At 38.4% G+C, this 22,364-nt stretch overlaps 1 protein-coding gene across 5 annotated transcripts in view; it reads right to left on the bottom strand.

Moving 5' to 3' along the window:
• The window catches only part of anks1ab (ankyrin repeat and sterile alpha motif domain containing 1Ab), a 55,194-nt gene extending 35,113 nt beyond the window's left edge, over positions 1-20,081 (bottom strand). For 3 of the 5 annotated variants that reach the window (XR_014800297.1, XR_014800296.1, XM_084929264.1), the window contains exon 1: positions 19,509-20,063. Coding sequence is in view for 3 of the 5 variants with exons in the window: in XM_084929264.1 (XP_084785390.1) it covers positions 19,509-19,802 (294 nt within the window). In the remaining 2 variants the exon portion in view is untranslated. Of the gene's footprint in view, positions 1-19,508 lie in introns of all 5 variants that reach the window. The other 2 variants (XM_084929265.1, XM_084929266.1) reach the window with 2 other exon arrangements.
• Positions 20,082-22,364: the final 2,283 nt, after the last annotated feature.

The following is a 22,364-nucleotide window of genomic DNA, read 5'->3' on the forward strand; positions in this document are numbered from 1 at the left end:
GAAGGAGTGAGACTGCCTGAAGAGTTAGGTCTGTGCACTGCTACTGCTGGGAGTGTTGGAGAGAAGGCAGGCTACTTTGCATTGATGGATTACGAGCAACAGTCCAACGTGGACAGCAATTCAATGACTAATGCTTCACTCAGCAAAAACACAGACGGTTGATTAAGGTGAAGCAAGAATATCTAGAAAGTTCTGTAACCAGGTCCAAAATGCATAAACTAAGCCCCAAGAGAATGAGAGCTGCTGTTGACTGTTTCAGGGAGTAACTGATTGCCCCCCCAGACCTGTGTTATTTAGGCTTCGGAGAATAAAGCAATAGCTTACTGCAAGATTAAGTGTGCACAATGCTGCATGCAGGAGATTACAGAACAACTCAAAAAAGAGTTGTTCTGGGGCTTAGAGCTGAGCGTGTTTATTTAAGAGGACTCTGATTTTCCAGAGCCAAAATATATTTTAAGGTTGTTTGTTTGTTTTTGTTTATTTTGCTGAGTAAGAGAACATTTGTGCAGATTCTAGTGAAATGCTTTTGGAGACTGATAAAGGTATCACAGCTGATATTTGAAAGGCAAGGAAGACAAGCTGTGAACATTATTTTTTTCATCCTAATAGAAATGAATATGCACAGATATATAGGAAGTACATTTCAGCAGTTGAAGAATACTCCAGTATTTTATTATTGCACTTCATAGACTTGATTTAAAGTTTGTCAAAAATTGAAGCACTGAAAAAGGCAAGATAGAATTACTTTCTACATTTTTCATTGCATAAAAATTATAATAAACAAACAAGCTTTACACTCTACACTCCAAAGTTTGAAACACAGCATTTGCTATATACTCGAGACAGAGAATCCCAGCTGTGCACAAAAACAGTCAAGATATGACGCAATCAAGAATAGCAGGACTTTCCAAGTGTTTTTTTTTTTTATCTTCACTGGCATAAAGGTAGTTTAGAGGTGCAACTTGGCCTGCCAGCTAGTGAAATTTGCAGCCTTAGCGATGCTGGAGATTTTTCCAGCTTTAGCCAGAGGTGATAACCCTGTGTGGATTATCTGCGATTTCTTGTTTTTATCAGTAGTTTAATTATCGAGTGACTATTGCATTGTTACTAAACACAATAATTCAAAAATGGAACAGTTTGACATCTTCAAGTTGAAATTCATAGAAAATAAACTAATAAAATTAAATCTGTTTTTGCATGTTAATCTAGAAGTTTTACAATTTTAGGAAATGTGAAAAAGAAAAAAATATCTAAAGTTTGGACTTTAGCCCGGTGAAATAAGCTGAAATGGCTCTGAAATATCCTCTTCATGAGACTGACATTTAAATGAAGCTTATGCGTAAGTTCAGTAAGGAAGATCTGTCGTCACCCATCTGTCTGCTTCCCAGGTGTTGACGGATAATCTAAGCTTTACATCAATTCCACTTTCCCACGCTGTCAAGTTGATTATGACATCACATGTCTAGTCCAATCAGTTTTCTGCTGGCCTCCTTCAGGCCGATCAGCCTTTACTCGGCTACTTTGAATCTCACTGCGCATCTGTTATTCTTCCTTGCAGTCGCCTTCATGCAACCCACCTCCTCCCTATCACCGCCTCTCATCACTCAGGCTCCATTCAAGCCTCCATCTTCATCTCCACCACCAGCGTCTAGACTCTGTGGGGGGTCCTGCCCTTATCCCTATCACAGCTGGGATTATAGAATAGAATAGAATAGAATTCAACTTTATTGTCATTGCACATGCACAGGTACAGGGCAACGAAATGCAGTTTGCATCCATCCAGAAGTGCTTTAGTGATATAGATATATTACAATATATATTAGCAATAATATAGATATGTAAGTATATTACAGAAATGGGTCTATTATGGTATGTTATAATGTACACGGTATGAAGTATGTTGTGAATATTCTATAACTATAGGTATGTACAGGCTGTAGTGAGTACAAGCTATGTACAGGCTATGAACAGGATATAAATATGAAAAACTATACAGAATATGAAATAAATAACTTTACAGAAATCTGAGATATACAGCTATACAGAAATGGGAACTATGCAAGTTGTAAACAGTTGTAGGGTTAAAAATTATCGTATGTACAGAATGATTATTTACAGAGCTATACAGTAGTGCAGTTAAGATAAATTAGATATGTGGATAATTTCTACAGTATCTATATAAAGTGCTAGTGGTTGTGAGTGGTGGTTCAGTCCATGTTATTATTGTGTGTTTGAGGGTACAGTTGTCCATTGTGGGTGTGTGTATGTTCAGTCCATGTGTTAACGTGGGTCAGATGTCAGGAGGCAGAGTTCTGCTGTGCTAGGCCATCGGGGTCTGAACGCCAAATACCTCAAATTGAATTTTGTACATCAATAAATCATGTTCAGTTCATTCGAATGATCGCTTCTTATTGAACCGAAGCTTACTGTTGTTCCAAATACACTTATGTTCACTATCAATTTTATTCAATCAGTCATGGTTTTGGTACTACCTAAACTACCCTAAACACCAAGCTAAGCGCTCAGTCGACAACACCTTGACAACCTCTGGTGCTATAGAAAAATGTGTAGGCGAGTTACAAAGTTACAAAGGAAGTTTTGCACCAAACACCTCATTGTGATTGGTCACTAGCAGATTGTTGCCGTTACCCACAGTTTACACCAACTTACCCACACCAACTTGCCGGCAGACACTTGCATACTACTGGCTGAGTGGAAGTAAAACTTGAAAACGTTTAAGATAAGATAAAACTTTATTAATCCCTCGGGTGGGTTCCTCTGGGAAATTTGGTTCCAAATAAGCACAGCACCGACAGAAGTTACAGAGTTACAGAATATTATATATATATATATATATACACACACACATATATAAATACAAAGACATATATAGATAAAAATATACAAAGGGGATAAATAGAATAAATAGGAATAAAATAAAAATAAAAATACAAGTGGATTGCACATTTCAAGTATGGAGTCTATTGCACCGTTGACTATTAACAAAAAGTATTGCACAAAGGTAATTGCACAGTGAGGTGAAGAGGCACTACAGCTTAGTTGTTCCCCCCTCCTTTGTCCTCCTGTTTCCCCTCCCTCTCCCCTCCAGAGAGGAGTTAAACAGTCTGATGGCGTGTGGGACAAAGGAGTTTTTAAGTCTGTTGGTTCTTGTCTTGGGGAGAAGCAACCTGTCACTGAACAGGCTCTTCTGGTTGTTTATGGCCGTGTGCAGAGGATGCCCAGCATTGTCCATAATGTCCAGCAGTTTCTTTAGTGTCCTTTTCTCTGCCACTGTCACCAGAGTGTCCAGCTTCATGCCGACCACAGAGCCAGCCTTCCTGATCAGTTTTTCCAGCCTGGATGAGTCCTTCTTTGCTGTGCTGCTCCCCCAGCACACCACAGCATAGAAAAGTACTCCAGCAACCACCGACTGGTAAAACAACCTCAGGAGCTTCCTGCAGATGTTAAAAGACCTCAGCCTCCTGAGGAAGTACAGTCGGCTTTGGGCTTTTTTATACAGGTGCTCTGTGTTGCATGACCAGTCCAGTTTGTTGTCCACCCACAGCCCGAGGTACTTGTACTTGTTGACCACCTCCACCTTTGATCTGTTTGCTGACAGGTCGGTTCATTACAAACTATAGACAACCTTGCAAATCTGCTAGCAATCAAAGCAAATCTGTGAGGCTAATTTTGCACAATCACTCACCAAATGGCCGGGGAAAAAACATTTTTCCTAGTGACCAGTGATTTGCCATTGGGTCGCCAACTGGTTTCTAGACCTGTGTATTTGGAGCCTTCACCTGCTAAAGAAATTTGGTTAAAGCTTAAAAAATAAAAATAGAAGTCCAAAGATGAAATAGATGTGAATTTTATTTGTCTATTTCTGCATTTTGTTAACTACTTCTCCAACCTAGGGCTGTGGGCGGGATGTGTTCTATCTTAGCTGTCAGAGGCAGTGTTGCAAACTTAGCGACTTTGTCGCTATATTTAGCGAGTTTTCAGACCCCCTTAGCCACTTTTTTTTCTAAAAAGCGACTAGCGACAAATCTGGCGACTTCTTCTGGTGTTATTTATGACGACTTTTTGACGTGAAAACGGGTATCGCCCTTACTCTCAATAAGCAGCCGGTGCTGCCATGGGCACCTCGCCCATGCCAAAGCGTTCACAGGCGGAGGACAGTCCTCACCCAGCTACTATCAGGGCAGGAGGAGACGTTCAAACCTATGCGTCCAAACTGCAAATGAATCGTGCATGAATGAAGCCGCTGCTCCCGCACTAACGCAGTCAGTTCTTTTACTGTTATGTTGTTTTGTGGACCACAAGGTTTTAAAATACTTATAAACACACACACAAAGTAACTCCACCAGAGTGCCTATTTCGGGTCACTTTTGCCGGTCCAAGCCCGGATAAAGGAGCAGGGTTGGAATTGTGACATTAAAAAAACAATAATTGCTAAAAGATATAAATTATAAATGGATTTAATACGTTTTTTACTGACTTTATCTCTCTTCCACGATGTTATTTCTCTCTCCAACAGCGTAAGTTACAATTACATTAGCATGACCAATTATGCAAATTAGGCGATGACGTCATTTAGCGACTTCTAGCGACTTTTAGGACAGCCAATAGGGATTTTCCTTACTGTGGAGTTGGCAACACTGGTCAGAGGACAAAAGAAAAAGTACATCCTGGAAAGACTGCCAGTACATTACAGGGCCATCAAATGAACATCCTTATATTTTATTTATTACAACCCTATTCCCCGTTCTTATGAATAATAATCACTGTAATCTAGGGCTGCCACAAACGATTATTTTGATAGTCGACTAGTCACCGATTATTTTTGCGATTAGTCGACTAATCAGATCATGCATCTATTGTAGTAAAACGGACAGCTTATTGCACCAGCATGCATCTGCTCTTATATAACTATCACTAGCTTACAGCTTGAAGTGTTTAAGGTATGTGCTAACTAAAAATAAAGACAAGATGGTAGTTTATTAAATTTTAATGAAATGTGCAGATTGTATCGGTGGAGTTCAATAAACTCAGCCGATTTACTCAGGAACAAATAAAATACTGAAAAAAGCCAAACAATAACATTTTTAAGTTATCTAAGTTACTTATATGTCATTTTTAACCTGAGTAGCGAAAGGCCGCGGTGGGTTTGAAAACGATTTGCCCAGAGTCCGGTGTTCTCACGGGCTCTAGTGAGGCTTGAACCCCAGCTCGCTATCGAGCTGGTGGGTAACAGACGTCTCCGAAAACGTCGGAGCGCTTTTGAAAATATGTGGTGTCTTGATAAACTGAACAGATATTTGAAGTTTACACAGCTACATTCTCGCCTGAAAACACGTTAAACGTTTATTTTATGACCCAGAAAGAATAATAAGAGTAGTATTAAAACTAACTAGCTGCCGCCATTGTTGGAAACTGAGCTGGGCTGCGCTATGAATTCTGGGACACAGCTTCTTCTTCTTCGGGGTTTAACGGCAGCTGGCATCCTTGTACATGCTGTGCTGCCATCTTCTGTTTCAGTCCGTTATTACACTCTTAAATACTACTACTTATTCCTGCGTCTTTTGGGATCTTACAAAGCTTCAAACGACGCGTCGACTATTAAATCAGTCGTCGACGATTTTGATAGACGACGTAATCGTGACTAGTCGACTAATCGTGGCAGCCCTACAATCACTGGCCAGGTGAATAGTCATGCATCATGAAGTCATGCACGAACAACAAGGCAAATGATCTGTACCAGTCACTCTGTTATAAAAGAATCTACTACAAAAATAACATTCAATATTCTTCAGCTATTACAGACAAGTGTAAATCCAACTACAAGTTCTGACAACTTCAAGCAAGCCAATTAACAGGCTGGGGTCACCTTAAAATGTATGAACACAGTATTGCGAATCAGGCTAGAGACTATATTTAGAAACACTGGAGTAGTCTATTCATAATCAGCATGAAGATTTTTGCAAGCCTGAAAAACTGATTCTGCTTCCACTAGTGACACCAGAGACACAGCCAGGCTTATTTGATGTAATATTTAGTGTTTGAAAAAGCCCTATGCACTTCGCTAGTGGCATCAACACTGTGGATTGCCTTGATTCATTTGGAAGTCAGGCACGTGGGACACACAGCATATGCCTCCAGCAATACAGACCTCACATTACTTTATGAATTAACCCAGTTACATTCTATATCACATAGACACACTCATCAGGAGTGCATTACATCTAAGCTTAAGTGCACCTTTATTAAGACCCGTCACCAAAAAATGCTGCTTCTGAGGAAATTAATTACGTAATAACTAAAGTGCTGAAATGTCTACATGTGCATATGGTCTCATCCGGTGCATACAATTCCCCAAACAATAGTTGCAAAAAACCTTTAGGGTATTTTATGTGATTTCAAGTTGCCGTCATATACGTTAAAACACACAGAACTGTGCAAACATTGCACCCACCAGAAGTAAAGGTTGCTTTCAAAAACAAAGGCATGAATAGTTTGTCAATTAAGTTCATATAAAGTCCATCTGTTGCTTTTAAAACTGCATTAATTCTCCAAGGTACACTTTTACATAGTTTTATAGAGCGAGTAGGATGTCCCCAATATCTTGGAGGGCTTGTCATAGTTCGTCCTATCTCTTCTTCCCAGACTTAGAAACAGTTACCATGTGAACTGTACCAAATGTACTTATCCACTAACAAGTAAGTCTACTTTATCCCTAAGCCAAAGTTAAAAATGGTGGTTACGAAAGACTGATGTTACAGAGGAATCTTTATACCACAAGAAAAATTAAAGCAATAGTTCTACATTTGGGAAAATGTGCTTGTTGGCTTTTTTGCCGTGAGTTAGAAGAGAGGATCAATAAAACGCTCAAATCTGCACACAAAATATGAAGTTATACCTACAATTTGGTTTCTTCAGGTTAGAATAAAGGTGGGACACAGGGAACAAATAAGCCTCACTCTGTCTAAAGTCCACAAAATCTGCCCACCAGCACCTCAAAATCTCAGTAATTGTTATATCTCGACTCCATACAGAAAATGAACACTCCCAGGAACAGCTCCCAAGAAGTCAGCAAAGAAATCAGGAAATCACCAACAGCCAAAACACATAGTCTCTATTTCCAAACTTTGGTTTTTGCATGAATAAAATATCTGATTTTATTATATAATATATTAACTGGTGATAAAATAGGCATAACAGTTGCTTGATGGAATATTTTGTTGGTTTTAGACAAAACTAATATAGCCATTTAAACCTGTTTCTAGGTTTAATGCCAAGATAACCAGCAGTAGGCTGTTCTATCACTCAGTGTAACACCAATCTAACTCATATTAAGAAAATTAAGACATTTATTTCAGTGTCAGACATTTCCCCTAATCACTACTGTTTACTACCGCCTGTACACCTCACAGACTTTCTGCATCAACACAAAGCAAAACCTACTTTAATTCAGTTTATTTATACAGTGTCAAATCACAAAAAAAAAAAAAAATTATTAAAAAAACTAATCTCAAGATGCTTTATATAGTATAAGGTAAAGGCACTATAACATGAGACACAGAAACCCAACAATACCCTAGAAGTAAGCACTTTGCATTACTGAAAAGAAAAAAAAACAAAACAAAGCTCTATTTTAACAGGAAGAAACCTCCGGCAGAACCAGGGTAAGGGAGGGCAGCCATCTGCCATGACCGGCTGGGGTGAAGGAAGAAACACAACAAACAAATCACAGAACAAAGCGCAAACTACAAGAGAGAGAAGACACAAAGCTAATTACATGCAGCAACGGTGTACAAATACATGGGGAGTGAAAGAGAGGAGAGGTGCTCGGTGCATTATGGGAGATCTGCCTGCAGCTTAAGCCTACAGCAGCATAACTAAGGAATGGGTCAATTACTAGCTTTATCAAAAAGTTATATATTTGAATTCTAATGTGTATAATAGACACAGTGTCTGACACCTGAACCCAGCCTGATAAAGATAAAGGCTTTGACCCACAATGGAAACTCCAGGAACCTCAAGTAATGCTGGAGTTTGGAAGCAGTGCTCTGTTGGCCTAATACAGCAGTATAACTAGCGTGCATCAACCTAACCAAATAGGTATAAAATAATAATTTATAAAGTCACAGTTTGTTCTCTGAATCCAGTTAAGCACTGCTTTTTCCTTAAGTATCTGAAAGGTGAAGTTAACCCAGCCTTTTCTCAATGGTATTAAGTTTAACTCACAGTGTATTTTCTAGAAAATGTCTGGGAGTCAGAGGGGATATGATCAAGTAGATGTATTCACACTGAAATGCTACTGATAATGCTGTTATGAAGCACTTGGAGGTTTGAGTGGGCTGTATCATAAAAATCGGTGCTCAGCTGAATGATAGTACTAAATCCTGAAGTGATTTAGATGTTAATACAGTTTAAGCCACTCCTCAGTTCATGCACATACTGCAAAAAATTATCCACTCTGTGCCACCTTTTCATGCTCGAGTGCTTCAGTGAAAAAGATCTGACGGTAAAGGTGAAATCATTTTTGCTTCTTTCCAATGCAATCAACTGCCCTGCTGAATTCCTGTGATCACTCCTTCAGTCCTTGGCACTTACTCTGTAACACCTCCAGATATCATGACTTATTCCTCTCAATCTTGAAACAAGCTTTTTTCTGAAGAGGTTTTAAATCCTAATTAAATCCTAATTATTGACCAAAGGACAAGTTAAGATCAACATTTTTTGAATTACACTTGCCACAACAATGTTTTTCTCCACTTTGTCTCAGAGACCAAATTTTTGGAGGACTGGTCTTGATCTAATTTAGGAGATTAAGACTTGAACACAAATCCAAGGTGATTAAATAATTTAACTCCTTAACTCACCCCCACTCTGTGTGGGTGATATAAAGGCAGGTTTTGTTGGTTTAGAGACGTTTGTTTGACAATTCTCAACCAACTGTGGGTAAAAAAGTATATCAGGCAACTTGATTGCCCAATTTTTCTCCCCATTCAGGCCAATGATTGCTTTCTGCCAATAACAGTACTAAGAAATGCTTTGCAATTTTTATTTTCCTGTTGTCTGTAGCCTATTTTCATTTTAAAGGAAGCACTTGAGGATACTGAGATAAAGAGGCTGTTCTTAGCTGCACGGAAAACTAAGGAGGAAGGCACGGCAGCATGAGGATTTTTCTTGCATGCATCTAAAATTAGATGTGTGCATACTGCAAAATGTATTTAGAAGCATAGGTGTGAATAAAATGTAATATACTCCACTCAAGCTGGTTGGTTTTTCTCAACAAAAAGGTTTACAACACAGCAGCAGTGGGGATGATGTTGTAGTTTATGGTGGAACTGGAGCCTTGCCTCTCAGACACAGCAAACAGCAAAGAGGCATTGCTGTCGTTACAAGAACAATGCCCCTTACTGTAATCAGAATCAAGACCTCTGCTGGTAAAAGGCCAAAAGTATCCTTTACAAGAAAAGCAACTTTTTACCTGCTCCCATCTGCAAGTTTATTTAAGACACTTACAAAGCTGTTTAATTAGAAACCAGGTGATATGATGTTTATTTATATAAGAGGACAGTAAAACTGCTGTAAATATGGAAGGAGCAGCGCTTTAACTACAGAGGATGATGCTCAACTCAAGTGAGCTAATTAGGAAGACATAACATCAAGTCATTTTTGATCTCTTGGTGCTGCTTTACTCGTGAGTGAGACGTTTTGCACGCAGGAAAAGAAACACAAAAATCACGTTAGAAATCAGGTTTGCCTATTTGGCGAAGGTGTGGTCCCTGGCTCGGTTGCAGGGGAGGGGTGGTGCAGTGAGCTCAACGGGGCGGTGCTGGGAAGGCAGATGAGAACACAGCTGGTGGCGTTTGGTCTGATGACAGTTTTTCCCCTTTTTTAGTGAGACGGGACACGAGAGGAGAGAAGCTTGAAACAGCTGAGACCGGAGCTGACCAGACTGTGAACTGTCACAAAAAGCAAAGTCAGAAATAAACGTGACATCTCGCTATATCAAACTGTGTGTGTGTGAAGTGCATTTTACAAGTGGTGCCGAAACCCAAGGACCACACCTCTGCCACAGCCTACATTTTATCATCAGCAGAAAGTCAGTTATCAGAACTGTAACAATAACTCAGTTGTGTTGCTTTACAGCCTGGGATGTATTGTGTATCCTTTATATCACTGTCAAATCAATACAAATAACACATTGCTGACTTAAATCAATGGCACTTTAACATGCTGGTGACTGAGCCTGTTATCTTTAAGACAGGCCTGTCATTTGCCAGGGTTTGGACAATTTTATCCTGGGGTAGTCAGCCTGAGTGAGTGTTACTCTACAGTCTTTAGATACTAACTTTCATCATGGGTGCTTTAGTGCACACAAGATAAGAAATAAATACACGTATGATGACATTCCAAGAGATTCTAGACCCTCAAGTACTGCTGGAAACCAGGAGATAGAATATTTTAATGTTTATACAATAAAAATGGAAACATCAGCTAGAGGCAAAAATTACAGACAAATTGGTCGCACATCAGCAATGATTTTTTTTTTAAAGTCCTATTAGGGTGTGACTTCTATAGGGTTTAGTTGCTGTTGGACCTGCTTGTCTGGGGACACTGTGTCAAACATAAATAAAAACAGAATGCAATTAATTAATTTCAAAACATTTAAAATCTATATTTAATTGAAATTATTACAAACGCAACATGTCAAATGCACAAAGTGACAATTAATATTCTATTCGGTTGTCCTGTCCCTTCCACCAAAGAGCCAATCAACAGGCAAACTTGGAAGTACAAGTCAGCAAACAGCTAAGGCAGCTCCAGTAGTGTGCTGGCAGACATACTGCATCTTTATCACAGTATAGATGTGTGTATTTACTATGTTTTATGTCCCATAAAACCCCATGAAAAGGGCTTAGATTTAAAAGCATGATTAAAAAAGCCAGTCTAGAGCAGGTTATATTTAAGAAAAGAGAACAAAAAGCTGCAAAATCATCACCTTCTGACCAATCAGTTCTCTAGAAAATAGCGTCAACAGTCCTGCAACATCCCTCTGACCTCTCATAGATACCAAGAATGAGTCTCACATTTCTTTTGAACATCTAAAATCTTTGTCTATCTTTGCTAAACATCAGTAATAAATAAAAATTCAACTTTAATCCTTAATTAATTCCTTAAAATCCTTTTTTCCTGTTCATTCAATCAATCAATCAAATCAGTTTTATATTTCTATAAGCCTCAATATATAACCCTTAAACAGGAACCCTATTTTTACTTGTTGACCCTAAATTTGCCTAAATTAATTAGTCTAAATTAAACTAAGCCTGCAACTGATTTCTATTTTTACACATACTCTTTACTTGGTCTGAGACCATCAAACACCACCAGCGCTGCAGAAGAAAGAATAAAAACTCAAACTGAGCATCAATTTAACTGAATAACAATTATAATCTATCATATTTTCCCTGTGCAAGTGGTATGTCTTACTGACAGAGCAGTCTGTTAACTTACAGTCATATTTTTTGGTTTTGTCTGGCTCAAAAAGGCAAAAATCATTAATATAGTAGCACATTTTCACTTGCCAAAATAGTAAAGCACACACACACACACACACACACACACACACACATTAATAACTACTGTACAGCACTATTTCAATTATACACACAAACACCACTAATTTGTCTGCAGAAGATGTAATACTTGCTGGCTCTACATATTTAACATATTCATATTTTTCTAACATTATAGATTTATCTTTCTTTGTAGCATGCATCAGTCTGTTGTAAGCAGACTTATTCATGACTGTGATTGATCAGATGGGGCCATTGCTGAAGAGGTATAAGCTATATTAAAGACCCGATGACAAGCTACGCTTGGCAAGTGTCACACACTTGATCAGCACCATCCTTTCTTAATTTCCCTTTTTCTGTGCAGCAAGAACACAAAAAAGTATAAAAATGCTACAATATACAAATATTTGCAGTTCAGCTAGTTTTGTAACAACAGTAGGCATTTAAATTCCACAAACTACATACTAGCTAACATGTTAGAGATAATGTGAAATGATCCTAAACAATGCGCTTTAGAGAGCATTATTGTTCACTGAGCCAGAGTCTGAATGCGCATAAATGATGGCTGCAAATCCAGAACAGAAAAGACAAAGAAATAGATGGCTGAATATAGAAATACTAAAAAGACTACATGGAAAGGCTGCCTGCTTCACTGTCCCTTGTCTGGAAACAGGATTAGCGCCTCAGTATCACTGTCAATAAAGACAGATGGCCCAGCAGCTCCACAGTATACAAGACCAGCAACACATAATTCTATCCACCGGATTTTAGTTGACAGCTCTGAAACCACACAGCATAAATAAAGCCTGCGAGAATAGTAACAGTAAAGTCAAGAACGCCTTTATGGTTCAGCTTATTCATCTTTTCAAGTATCATTCAAGAATCCATATGATGTAAATATAGTTATATTGAACAGGTTTGAAACTATTTTTTCACAAGATTCTAAAATTCTTTTGAGGAAGAAATATTTTAAGATTTATTGTGAAAGCTGCTAGCTTAGGTTGAGCTCACATTTCAATACATTTAAGAGCCACTTAAATGTAACTTTCATAATAAAGTTTTATTCAATCCTGCTTGTCAAAAAAAACCCTCCAATTAAATATCTGTGCCAAGTCACAAAATCAACCAAATTTGAAAAAAGGGTGCTCACTTTTATGCAAATGCAGATTTCTCCAGTGAAATACCAGAAAACATACAAAACATCAAGGGTGCTAATATGTTTTTTTCTGTTACCCTAAATCATAGATGTTAAATTGGTGCAGTTTTATAATTAAAACTATGCTACATGGACCTGCTAATGGAGCTGAACTCATGCCATGAAGATCATGGGTCACAGTTTTTGTGGTGATCTTAATGCTAGAGGAGGCCTGGAAAGAGTGGGATCAGGTAATAGGAGAGGATGCTGATTAGGCTCGACAGTTTGGGACATCTTAAAATGTACAAACTGAAATTTCTATTTTCAAAATTTTAAACTCCCATTTTTGAAAGGAATTATAGTTTCAGCTCTTGCACATGTGCAAAAACAGCATTGAAAAGCAGTTTGGAAGCAGTCTCCTGCTTCTGATACACCTGTTGTGAAATTTTACAGACAACACGGCATCAGAAGCAGGACTGTGCCTCACCCCACCAAGCCCCCTGAAAACACCATTACTCTCATATTAATGTACCACATTTGTCAAACCAGATCTTGGAATGTGTTCACTCTGCTGTAGCTCGCTATATAAATTATGAACCAGCTTGCACATACTGTAAAAAACTTGGCACCAGCTGTAATCTACAACATTAAGATATTTTTGTGCCCTTTTCATTTTTTTTTACGACATGCATAAAGCATGTGAATATTTAACAGAACGAAATTAACAAGATAAAAATATATCAGAGGGCCACATCAGCTTGTGTGATTTATAACCACAGAATAATTTGAAACCCCAGAAATACCACTGGGAAACTTTGAGTACATGCAGAAATGAACCCAATTAAGCATCTGCAATATGTGGCTGCGTTAACCTTTGGCTTTTGAGCGTTCAACACATGTACTGACGATGCCAATCACCTTAACGACATTAAGATGACTGAAGTGAAAATTACTATATAATTGAAGTTATTTGTAGCATTATGTCAAAAAGGGAAAAGGAGAAATTCACAACTAAATCCACATGTAAAAGTAGTGAAAGGTGAAAGTAGTCAGTTTACTGGGAGAAATATTTACATTTGCTAAATGCCTGCTACTGAATATAACCATCAAACCAATTTAAAAATGTTGTTTAATTTTACAGGAACAGTAATGGTAAAACTGGATAGTAGTTTATCTTTGAGTAGTTATTAATAAATGTTATTAAGGCCTGCAAGATGTAGTCTAAGATGCATTTTTGAAGCTTAACGTAGATGCTCAAATCACATCACTGACAGATAATCTTTTTTATTTATTTTTTATTAACAGGCTAGTGCTTTTTTCCCTATCCTCAAAGAAAGAAGATGAAACTTGCTTGTTCCTGTATAATTAAAATATACATTCAAACGAAAATAGTGCAGGATGCTGACATAAAATCATGTACTGGAATATTTAGATTTGGTGGGATGTTCATAAAACATATAGTTGTGCTTGAAAAAAAAGTGTAAATCAGGTTTTAAAATAAATATCACCACTTACAAGCCATTTAAATTATTCTCAATTAATAATAATTACCATAACCCTTACCATAAAATATTAACACTTGCTACAATTTTATTTGATTTATGAGACATTTTGACAAGTTTTTTAATGTTAGCAAACTTCAGCTGCACCTGTTTTAAGCTAGCTAGCTACTAGTTTAGCTAATTTGGGCTGTAAGATTTAACCTAGATATGTATGCATAAGTAATTTTGTTTTACACAAACAATTAAAACCAAATTTGAACTTGAATTTTGTTTTACAAGACACCACAAATCAGAAGTAGTTTACCCTCAAACTTTGCTGTCATCAGTGGTGTTGAAGTTAATGCCGGTGTTCTGGGAATCCATCCTACCTTACAAACTATCCTACCCCTTGTTTCTGCGCATGCGCTGCATATGCGCACAACACAAAACCCAAATTTACTTCATTTTATTAAGCTATTGTGAATATTTGTTATGGTTAGGGTTAGGGTTTGTCAGAAGTCAAATTAGCCTACAGGTAGCCTACAATTTGCCAAGGTAGGACGGTTTCTCAGAACACCCGGCTGTTATATTCCTCAGCTTTCCTGAGTGACAGTGAAGCAGGCAGCATTTCCTGGTCTTAAATCTTATTTGTAGTGGGAAAGAACTAAAATGGAGAAGTGGCTAACAGAGTCAAATTCACAAAGGAAAAATATTTTAGAGAATCAAAAGGAAATACTTCATTACAAGGTCATGAAACCTGTTCTAAACATTGAAAAAAAAAAAACCCTCACCTGTGGTTATTGTGTCTGACAGAAAGGAAATAGAACAACTTTACAACCAAGGCATATCGACTAATACAGTTTACATATTTAAACTGAATTTGGGACAATTACAAAAATATGAAGGATGCAGGAAATGTAATTGTTCATCTGTTTTATGAATTTTCAATAAAACAAAATTATATGGAGCCAAAACAATCTTACTTTAGGCATAAATTCTGATGAAGGGTGCAGGTCCTAGGCACATGTCAGCAATATCATTTAGTAATTGAGCAACAGCTGACAGGGCAAGCACAGGACATTATGATTCATGTCATAAATGTGAAACAACAGATGCAGCAGCACCACTCACCCTGCAGATGTCTGCCATTTCAGGGCTCTGAGGTTTTCTGCTGAGTATTTTCCTTAATTAAAGCTTAGTTTAATCACACTACAGACAATTCCACAAGGATTTGTATGCGTCAAAGCATTACACAGTAGTATCACTCTCTACACCAACAACTTTAAGTGCTGAACTAATGGCTAATCTGAAGATTTTTGATCCACAGTATCAGAAAGGAAAGCTTTCTCATCACAAAAACTAATGCCTGTCTTGGTTTAAATAAAAAATTCATAGAATAACAAGTCTTTTTACAATAAAGGAGAACAAAAAGTGCTTTATAATTATATAATATACCAGATATAATAATGTTTTAAATGTATCAGGTTTCTTTTTTTAATGAGATCATCTGAATGCCAGTATGTGTATACAGTTTGGCTTTCTTTGTGTGCATGTACTGCCACGAAAGTGTTTTTATTTATATGACCTGAATCCCAGACCCCCTCTAGGCCTGGTACGTTGCATTAATGTTTTCATGTTTAATGTGGTGGTTGATTGCATTATGACATACATTGGCTCAACAATTGGATCAGCAGACTTTCAGAAAGATCCATAAGGCAATTTCATGCTTAGGGTCACTGGTTTTATACATTTACTATAAAAGATCTTTGCCTAGCAACTGCAAATTTGGTAAACACAAGAATCATATCACGCATCAACAGGAATAACAAGACAAATTCAGCTCACAGGCCATTTGAGTAGAAAGAGCAAGCACAGAGGGAGAGTGATATGACAGAAACCGTTTGTAGGCCTAAAGAATAAGGCAGCAAGGATTAAATTTGCAAAAGAACATGCACAGTAAGGCTTTTTAAAACTTGTGTTATTTTTGGATGGTTTTAAATTCAACCTACAAGGATCTAATGCTAGAAAGCTGGTATGGAGAAAGCCAGGGGGGGAGCCAGTCAGGCCACCTTGCTTTGGCACATTATGACAAAGCAAGGTGGTGGATGCATGCAGGTTTGAGGCAGTGTTCAGGTGAACTTGTATCTATTCACTGAAGGAATCATGAACTCATGAAAATAAGCTTCTTCTTCTTTCTTTTTTTTTTTTTTTTATCAAGATGATGACTCAAAAGAGACTCTTCAAGAGTCCTTAGAGCACCTAAGGGAGAGAAAAAAAGCCAGCTTGTTGACATGCTTGTCTGCATGAACTGAAAGCTTTGCTGACTGAAACATAATGGAAAAACTTCACCATAGCTATTAACAGAATGCTGTCAAGATGATCTACAAGTAAAAACACAGAAAGCGAAGACTAAAATATTATGACTGCTAACAGAGAGCATCCAAGTACTTTTTTGTCCTTATTTGAACTTAAGCATAACAAACATTTTGTGCTTAATGTAATGCCTTTGATAGCTGTTTTTTATTTGCTAATGCAATAAAAATGTGGTGTAAGTCTCCCTAAGTGTTGGTGCTATTGTATATATACACATAGTGTATATAAACACATGTATACACAAACTGATTTAACTTTAGCCCTGAGCCTCACCCACACCCATATCCCCAACCCAAACAAATCCCTTGACATGTGGAAGAGAAACAGACACTCCAGGACAGCTGCAAAACAGGATGCCCTTGAGAACAGGACACCCCACCCAACATAGCCTGGGTAAACAGGCCTGTCAGAGAACAGGGGTGGAGTGGAGAACAGGCACAGGGCACGCAGGGCTGACAAAGAGAGAGATCCAAGTTCAAGATGTCTCGGACCCCTAAACTGCTTCATTGCAGCCCTTGTTGTAACATATGGTACAAACCATACATTTTTAATGTGAACATATTTTTTTAAAATGCTTTCATTAAAACATGAGGCAAGATTAGTTTAAGATAAATCTTTTAAAATTGAATCAAGTCCAAACAGGCTAGAAACTGAGTCAAGAAAAGGACAAACAAGTCAGCTGTCTTACTGATGGTCACAGTGAGACAGATTTAGGCAACATTTACTGTAACATCTCACTCTGAGCATTCTTTAAGAAAAGCTTAAAGTGCTGTAAATTAATTACAAATATAGAAGAAAAAATGAAAAGAAAACTGATTTCCCCAACAGGCATATGGCACTTTTGAACTTTCCAGTGCAGTCAATATACATACACTTAAAATAACAGTAAAGGCTTTTAAACTTTTAGGAAGCAGTCGTGATTTCTGGAGCCTGTGGGGCCATCATTGACATCAAGGGAAGGCATTTTGTGTTTAATTGTCATTTAAAAGTCATACATACAAACATAAGTCTTCTTTGAATTTGCAATCTTAAATAATTAGATATATAAAATTATGAAATCAATGAAATCTAAAATAAACTAAAAAGTGCTGTCCTTCTGGTGCACGTTACAAATTCTAAAATCTTAAAAATGAATTTTACTTTGTTTTGTGTTAGATTTACTTAAAACTGATAAAATATGGAAAACAAGAATCACAGGCATTGGTTTACAATCACAGAGAACAGAATGTGAGGGAAACTGCCTTTTGGATAACTGTAACTGTAACAATAAATCTTCAGATGCTGGACTTTGGAATAGTCCCAACCTAACCAAAAATAATGGATGGCAGACTGAATATAAAAGATGGATGTAGTGAGCACAATGTGACCCAATGTTAAGTGAAGTCCTGTTGTGAAACATTAGCTGGTCTATGGGCTTTAAACTGGATGTAACAAGCAAGATGTAACAGTTACAGGATACTATATCCTGCTTTACCTTCTTTTTGGACCCACAAGTTACAACTTGAGCATGATGATGTATTCAATAACACTTGAAGCTAGCAAATGAGATTGTAACATTTAATAAAATTGAGTAAAAGAGCAGAAGCAGTGTTTCCTCAAAGACATGTGTATAATGTGACCTTGTTTTGCAACCATTCTTCCCAGCTGGACATTAAGGAATGCACATTTGCATTACAGTGACTTTTTAGATCCATCTTTTATATAAAGTCTTAGTGGATGTAATGAAAGAGTATCCACAAAATAAAGGGTTTCGTATTGCTCATTTGGCTGCCCAATTGTAGTTTCTCTTCTGTTTTGCATAAAAAGATTGATTTTTAAGAAACTAATCGGTCAAGTTGTAATTATCAGTGGAGCCAATAGCTTTTGCTTAAGCACTGATAGCAAAAAATTCATGCAAGCAGGAAGAACTGAGTGCCCCAAATAAATTGCAGACAACTAAAGCCTTTTCTTAAGAGGCATTTCAGTTCGACTCAAACCATTTGCTAGCCAAGATATCAGCTGGGTTTGATGACATATGGCACTATGCCAAAACTTAATCTGATAATCTGATTAAAATCCTTCACGTTATTATTGTGATGGGGAATAATCACCAGGCATGAAGCGTCAGATATGTTCTACTTTGCTGTGGACATTTAAAAAAATTGTACTGCTCTGCCTCTAAGCTGTATAATTTAATAATATATTATCAGTCGTCAGCCATTGTCTTCGTTGTCTCCAACCATTTAAGTTCTGCTAAGAAATGATTATTCATTCCGTGGTTTTTGCAGTGCTTTAGGGTGTACTGCATTGATGCTCCAAAGTGCTCAGAAATCACAAGTTAAGGCTTTTGGGGATAATGGGGGGGTGGAGGACCATTCACATTGGGCTGAAAGTAGATGGCGCAAGACGTAGAAAAGGAGCCAGAAGAGAGCCGGATACAGTGGAAGCGTGGGTCGGCCCTTGAGACATGTACTGAGTGGATATGGAATGACAGCACAAGCCCAATTAGTCTTGGATGCCAGGGCTGCTACAGGGAGGTCGGTGCAAGTGATCAAGCCATTCATGCATTCAAGCACTCGCCCGCAGGCATTCTCCGCCAACAGCCTGGGTAAAGTTACTCTATCACTGCTTCTGCTGGACTCCTGATCGCTCTCATTGCGCTGCCTCCGCTCTCCCCCTCTCCCTTCCTTCCTTCCTTCCTTCCTTCCTTCCTCTAGCATGAAATGCACTGCCTCGCCCGTTCTCATTTGTCTTTTTTCACACTAATCCTGAGTTACTTCTCTTATTGGTTTTCTGTTTTCCCCCTCACACATTCACACTTGCTAACACACTCTCTCTTAAAGACATTAACACGCTCCACTCGAAAGCCTGTCCATGCCTGAACAGTGACAGTACCACTCCCTCTGTCCTCTACACCCTCCCACTTTTTCCCCATCCCTAGAACTTGAGTATTACCTCATCCCACTCAGAGGCAAAGGAAGGCATGCGCTCCATGGATGGCTGCCCAGAGCTGCAGTTAGACACAGACCCACTTCGGCCAACCAGACCTCCATCCTCCTCTCCAAGTGGCGATGCCAACAAATCAGAGTCTGACTTGGACAAACTTCGAATCAGCCCCGCATCTGCAGGTCTGACTTTGGCTGCTCCCGCTGATGCAGACTCAGCCGAAACCTCACTCAGCTCCTTTATGTCAGCCTCTGGATTATGGATCACGTTGGTGGGGTTTACATCCGGTGTGCACTCTGCCATTGCTTTTGGAGCTGCCAAGTGCAGCTCAGTGCCTTCACTGTTTTTCTGCCGTACTCTAACTTGTTCAGTCAATCCAGAGAATGATCCAAAGTCTTTGTGGAGTTTTTAAGCTTGTAGTTGTGGAAAGCCAACAGATGTACTGGAAGATGCAGATTAATAAAATATAGATGTTGAAGGATCAGTTAATCTTTCTGCGCAGCAGCTCATTCAAAGTCATTCAAAGTTCTCCTGTTTTGAGGTAAAGACGGCACAAATGAGAGACTTGTTGTGCACGGAAACAATAATCAAGGTCCACCCACTAGTTGTATCCTGTAGCCCTCCCCTTACTAACTGGCTGCTCACTTTGATACTCCTACACTTGCTTTTATCCACACACGCAGCCTTTAAAAAAAAAAAAAAAAAAAAATTTCAGTTTTTATCATCAGTTCAAGTCATTTATTTAGTTATGCAAAGCCTAAAAGTGAATACTCCCAAAGAAATCTGCGAGGGTAACTCAGGTTTAGATAGAGCAAGAAGCACATGTGTTTATACTATAAATATAAAACATACAGGAAAATGTGTCTACCTTAACATATAATCTACTCCCAAATATTTAAGAAACTTAGACTCACCAGAACCAAAGAAGCCAGAATCAAAGTTTTAACTACTGCATCTTACCTGCTGGCTTTTTCTGGTCCTACCAGTTCTTTCCCCTTCCCCGTGATTGTGTCCGTCCTGCTCTGCTCCAAAATCTCAAGGAGGACTGCTTCTATCCTGTAGTGAGGATCAGACGACGGGAAGATCCTGAAGCCTGGCCTTATTCAGACTGACAGCTGGGGTAATCAGGTTACTGACTCACTGGGTGGCTGCTCCATTAGAAAAGGAGGGAGAGTCGGGATTCCTGCGTTGTCGTTCATGTGTGTCTACCAGTGTGGGTGCATGGAAGAGATTGAGGTTATTGAGTTACTTAGCTTTGTTACTGTAGAGCAGAAAGAGTCTAAAAAGTATTTCAAACCTTTACTGAACCTGTATGGAATACCAATGAGATTTCTAGCGTTGTACCTTTGTGCAGTATACCTATTTATACACAGCGTATTCCTATCTAAAACTCTTTTCTTGGCCTAACTCTGTTCTGATGTTGTGACCTAAAATCTTGGCAAAAAAAGTAAGGATGCTCCTCCAGGAGCTTCTCCCATTTTCTTACCTCTGCAAATTCTCCCTGACCTGAAGCTTTATCGCTAACACGCTTACATATTCATATATTATAATCACAAATCCATTTGAGGCCCAAATATTCACAGTTCAGTGAAACTGATTTTGGTGCCATTTTCATTGTTACTATCATTTATGATTATATTTTTAATCTAATCTTCTTTGCAAGAGCACTCACTAAGTTGTAGGCAGCAGCTCAATCAGGATTATGTGCAATACACATCCAGTGTGCACACAGGTATTCACATTAAACACGTATGCAAATGGAATGAAACATCAACTAAGCATAAAACAGGGGTAATAAGGCTAATAAGGGATGTGACTGCTTCTTCTAGTCATTTGGTGAGACCAACTCACTAAGATTGAACTGATTTTTGCTACTGATTCCAAGCAGCATCTTTAAAAGTCCCTTTCATTTTTGTAATTCATCCTTAAGACCAAAAACATATTTTTTGTATACTTTTTTGAAGGATATAACTCTGTAGGCTCTGCAAAACCAAATGTTCTTGTTCATGAGTTTACAAGAGGACAAAACAGTTCATCCACTTCAAGCATACAATGTGCAACAGCAAGAGTTTTGAGTTTTGTGATGAATCCATCAAGCTTGTGTAAACACCGCGAGGATGCCTGCAGACGAATAACGTCAACATAATCCAGCACAGACATAAAAGCCCTGGGAACAACTCTTTTTTTGGCCTCAGAGGAAAGCAGGACTAGGAATCTAAAATAAATACCAAATTTCATTTGATATTTTTCTAACTGGTAAATGTGAGTCTTTGAAGAGAGAGAGGTAGAGGCATAGTGAGATAGTAACACAATTTTAGAACCATGTAAAGTAATGATTTAAAAAAAAACCTGAGTGGATTTCATTTTACATGTGAGGAGAGTTTAAGATGACACCAGACAGTGTTTCTGCTAGAAAATATCACTCTTCAGACAGGGTAGAGATGAGTGTCAGGGATGATTTGTGACAGAAAGAGAACAGCAAGAGTGAAAGGGAATATTTAAAAGATGGTAGTGAGACCGACCACGCTGTATGGTTTGTTGATGGCGGCACTGACAAAAAAAAGACAGGAGAAGATTAGACATGCGTAGATCAGAGAGGGAGCTCAGGTTGAGCCCTTTGGACTTGGTGACTTAAAGAGGCAGGGTTGAGATGGTTCGAACCAGTAGTTGATGCTCTGGACAACAGGTGGTGAATATGAAGCTCAGAAATAAAAGATGGAGAAGGCTCATGGATCTAGTGCAGAATCAAAAGTGAGCCTTTATTTTGGCTGGTGAAAAGTTCATAAACAAAGTCTATCAGAAAACTAAACAAACTCCCAAACTGGCTGGAAACAGAGAGGAGGTTAACAGATGCTGCGACAAAAG

The sequence above is a fragment of the Perissodus microlepis genome, chromosome 5, assembly GCF_051167445.1.
Source record: "Perissodus microlepis isolate ML-2025 ecotype Zambia chromosome 5, ASM5116744v1, whole genome shotgun sequence".
NCBI lineage: Eukaryota > Metazoa > Chordata > Actinopteri > Cichliformes > Cichlidae > Perissodus > Perissodus microlepis.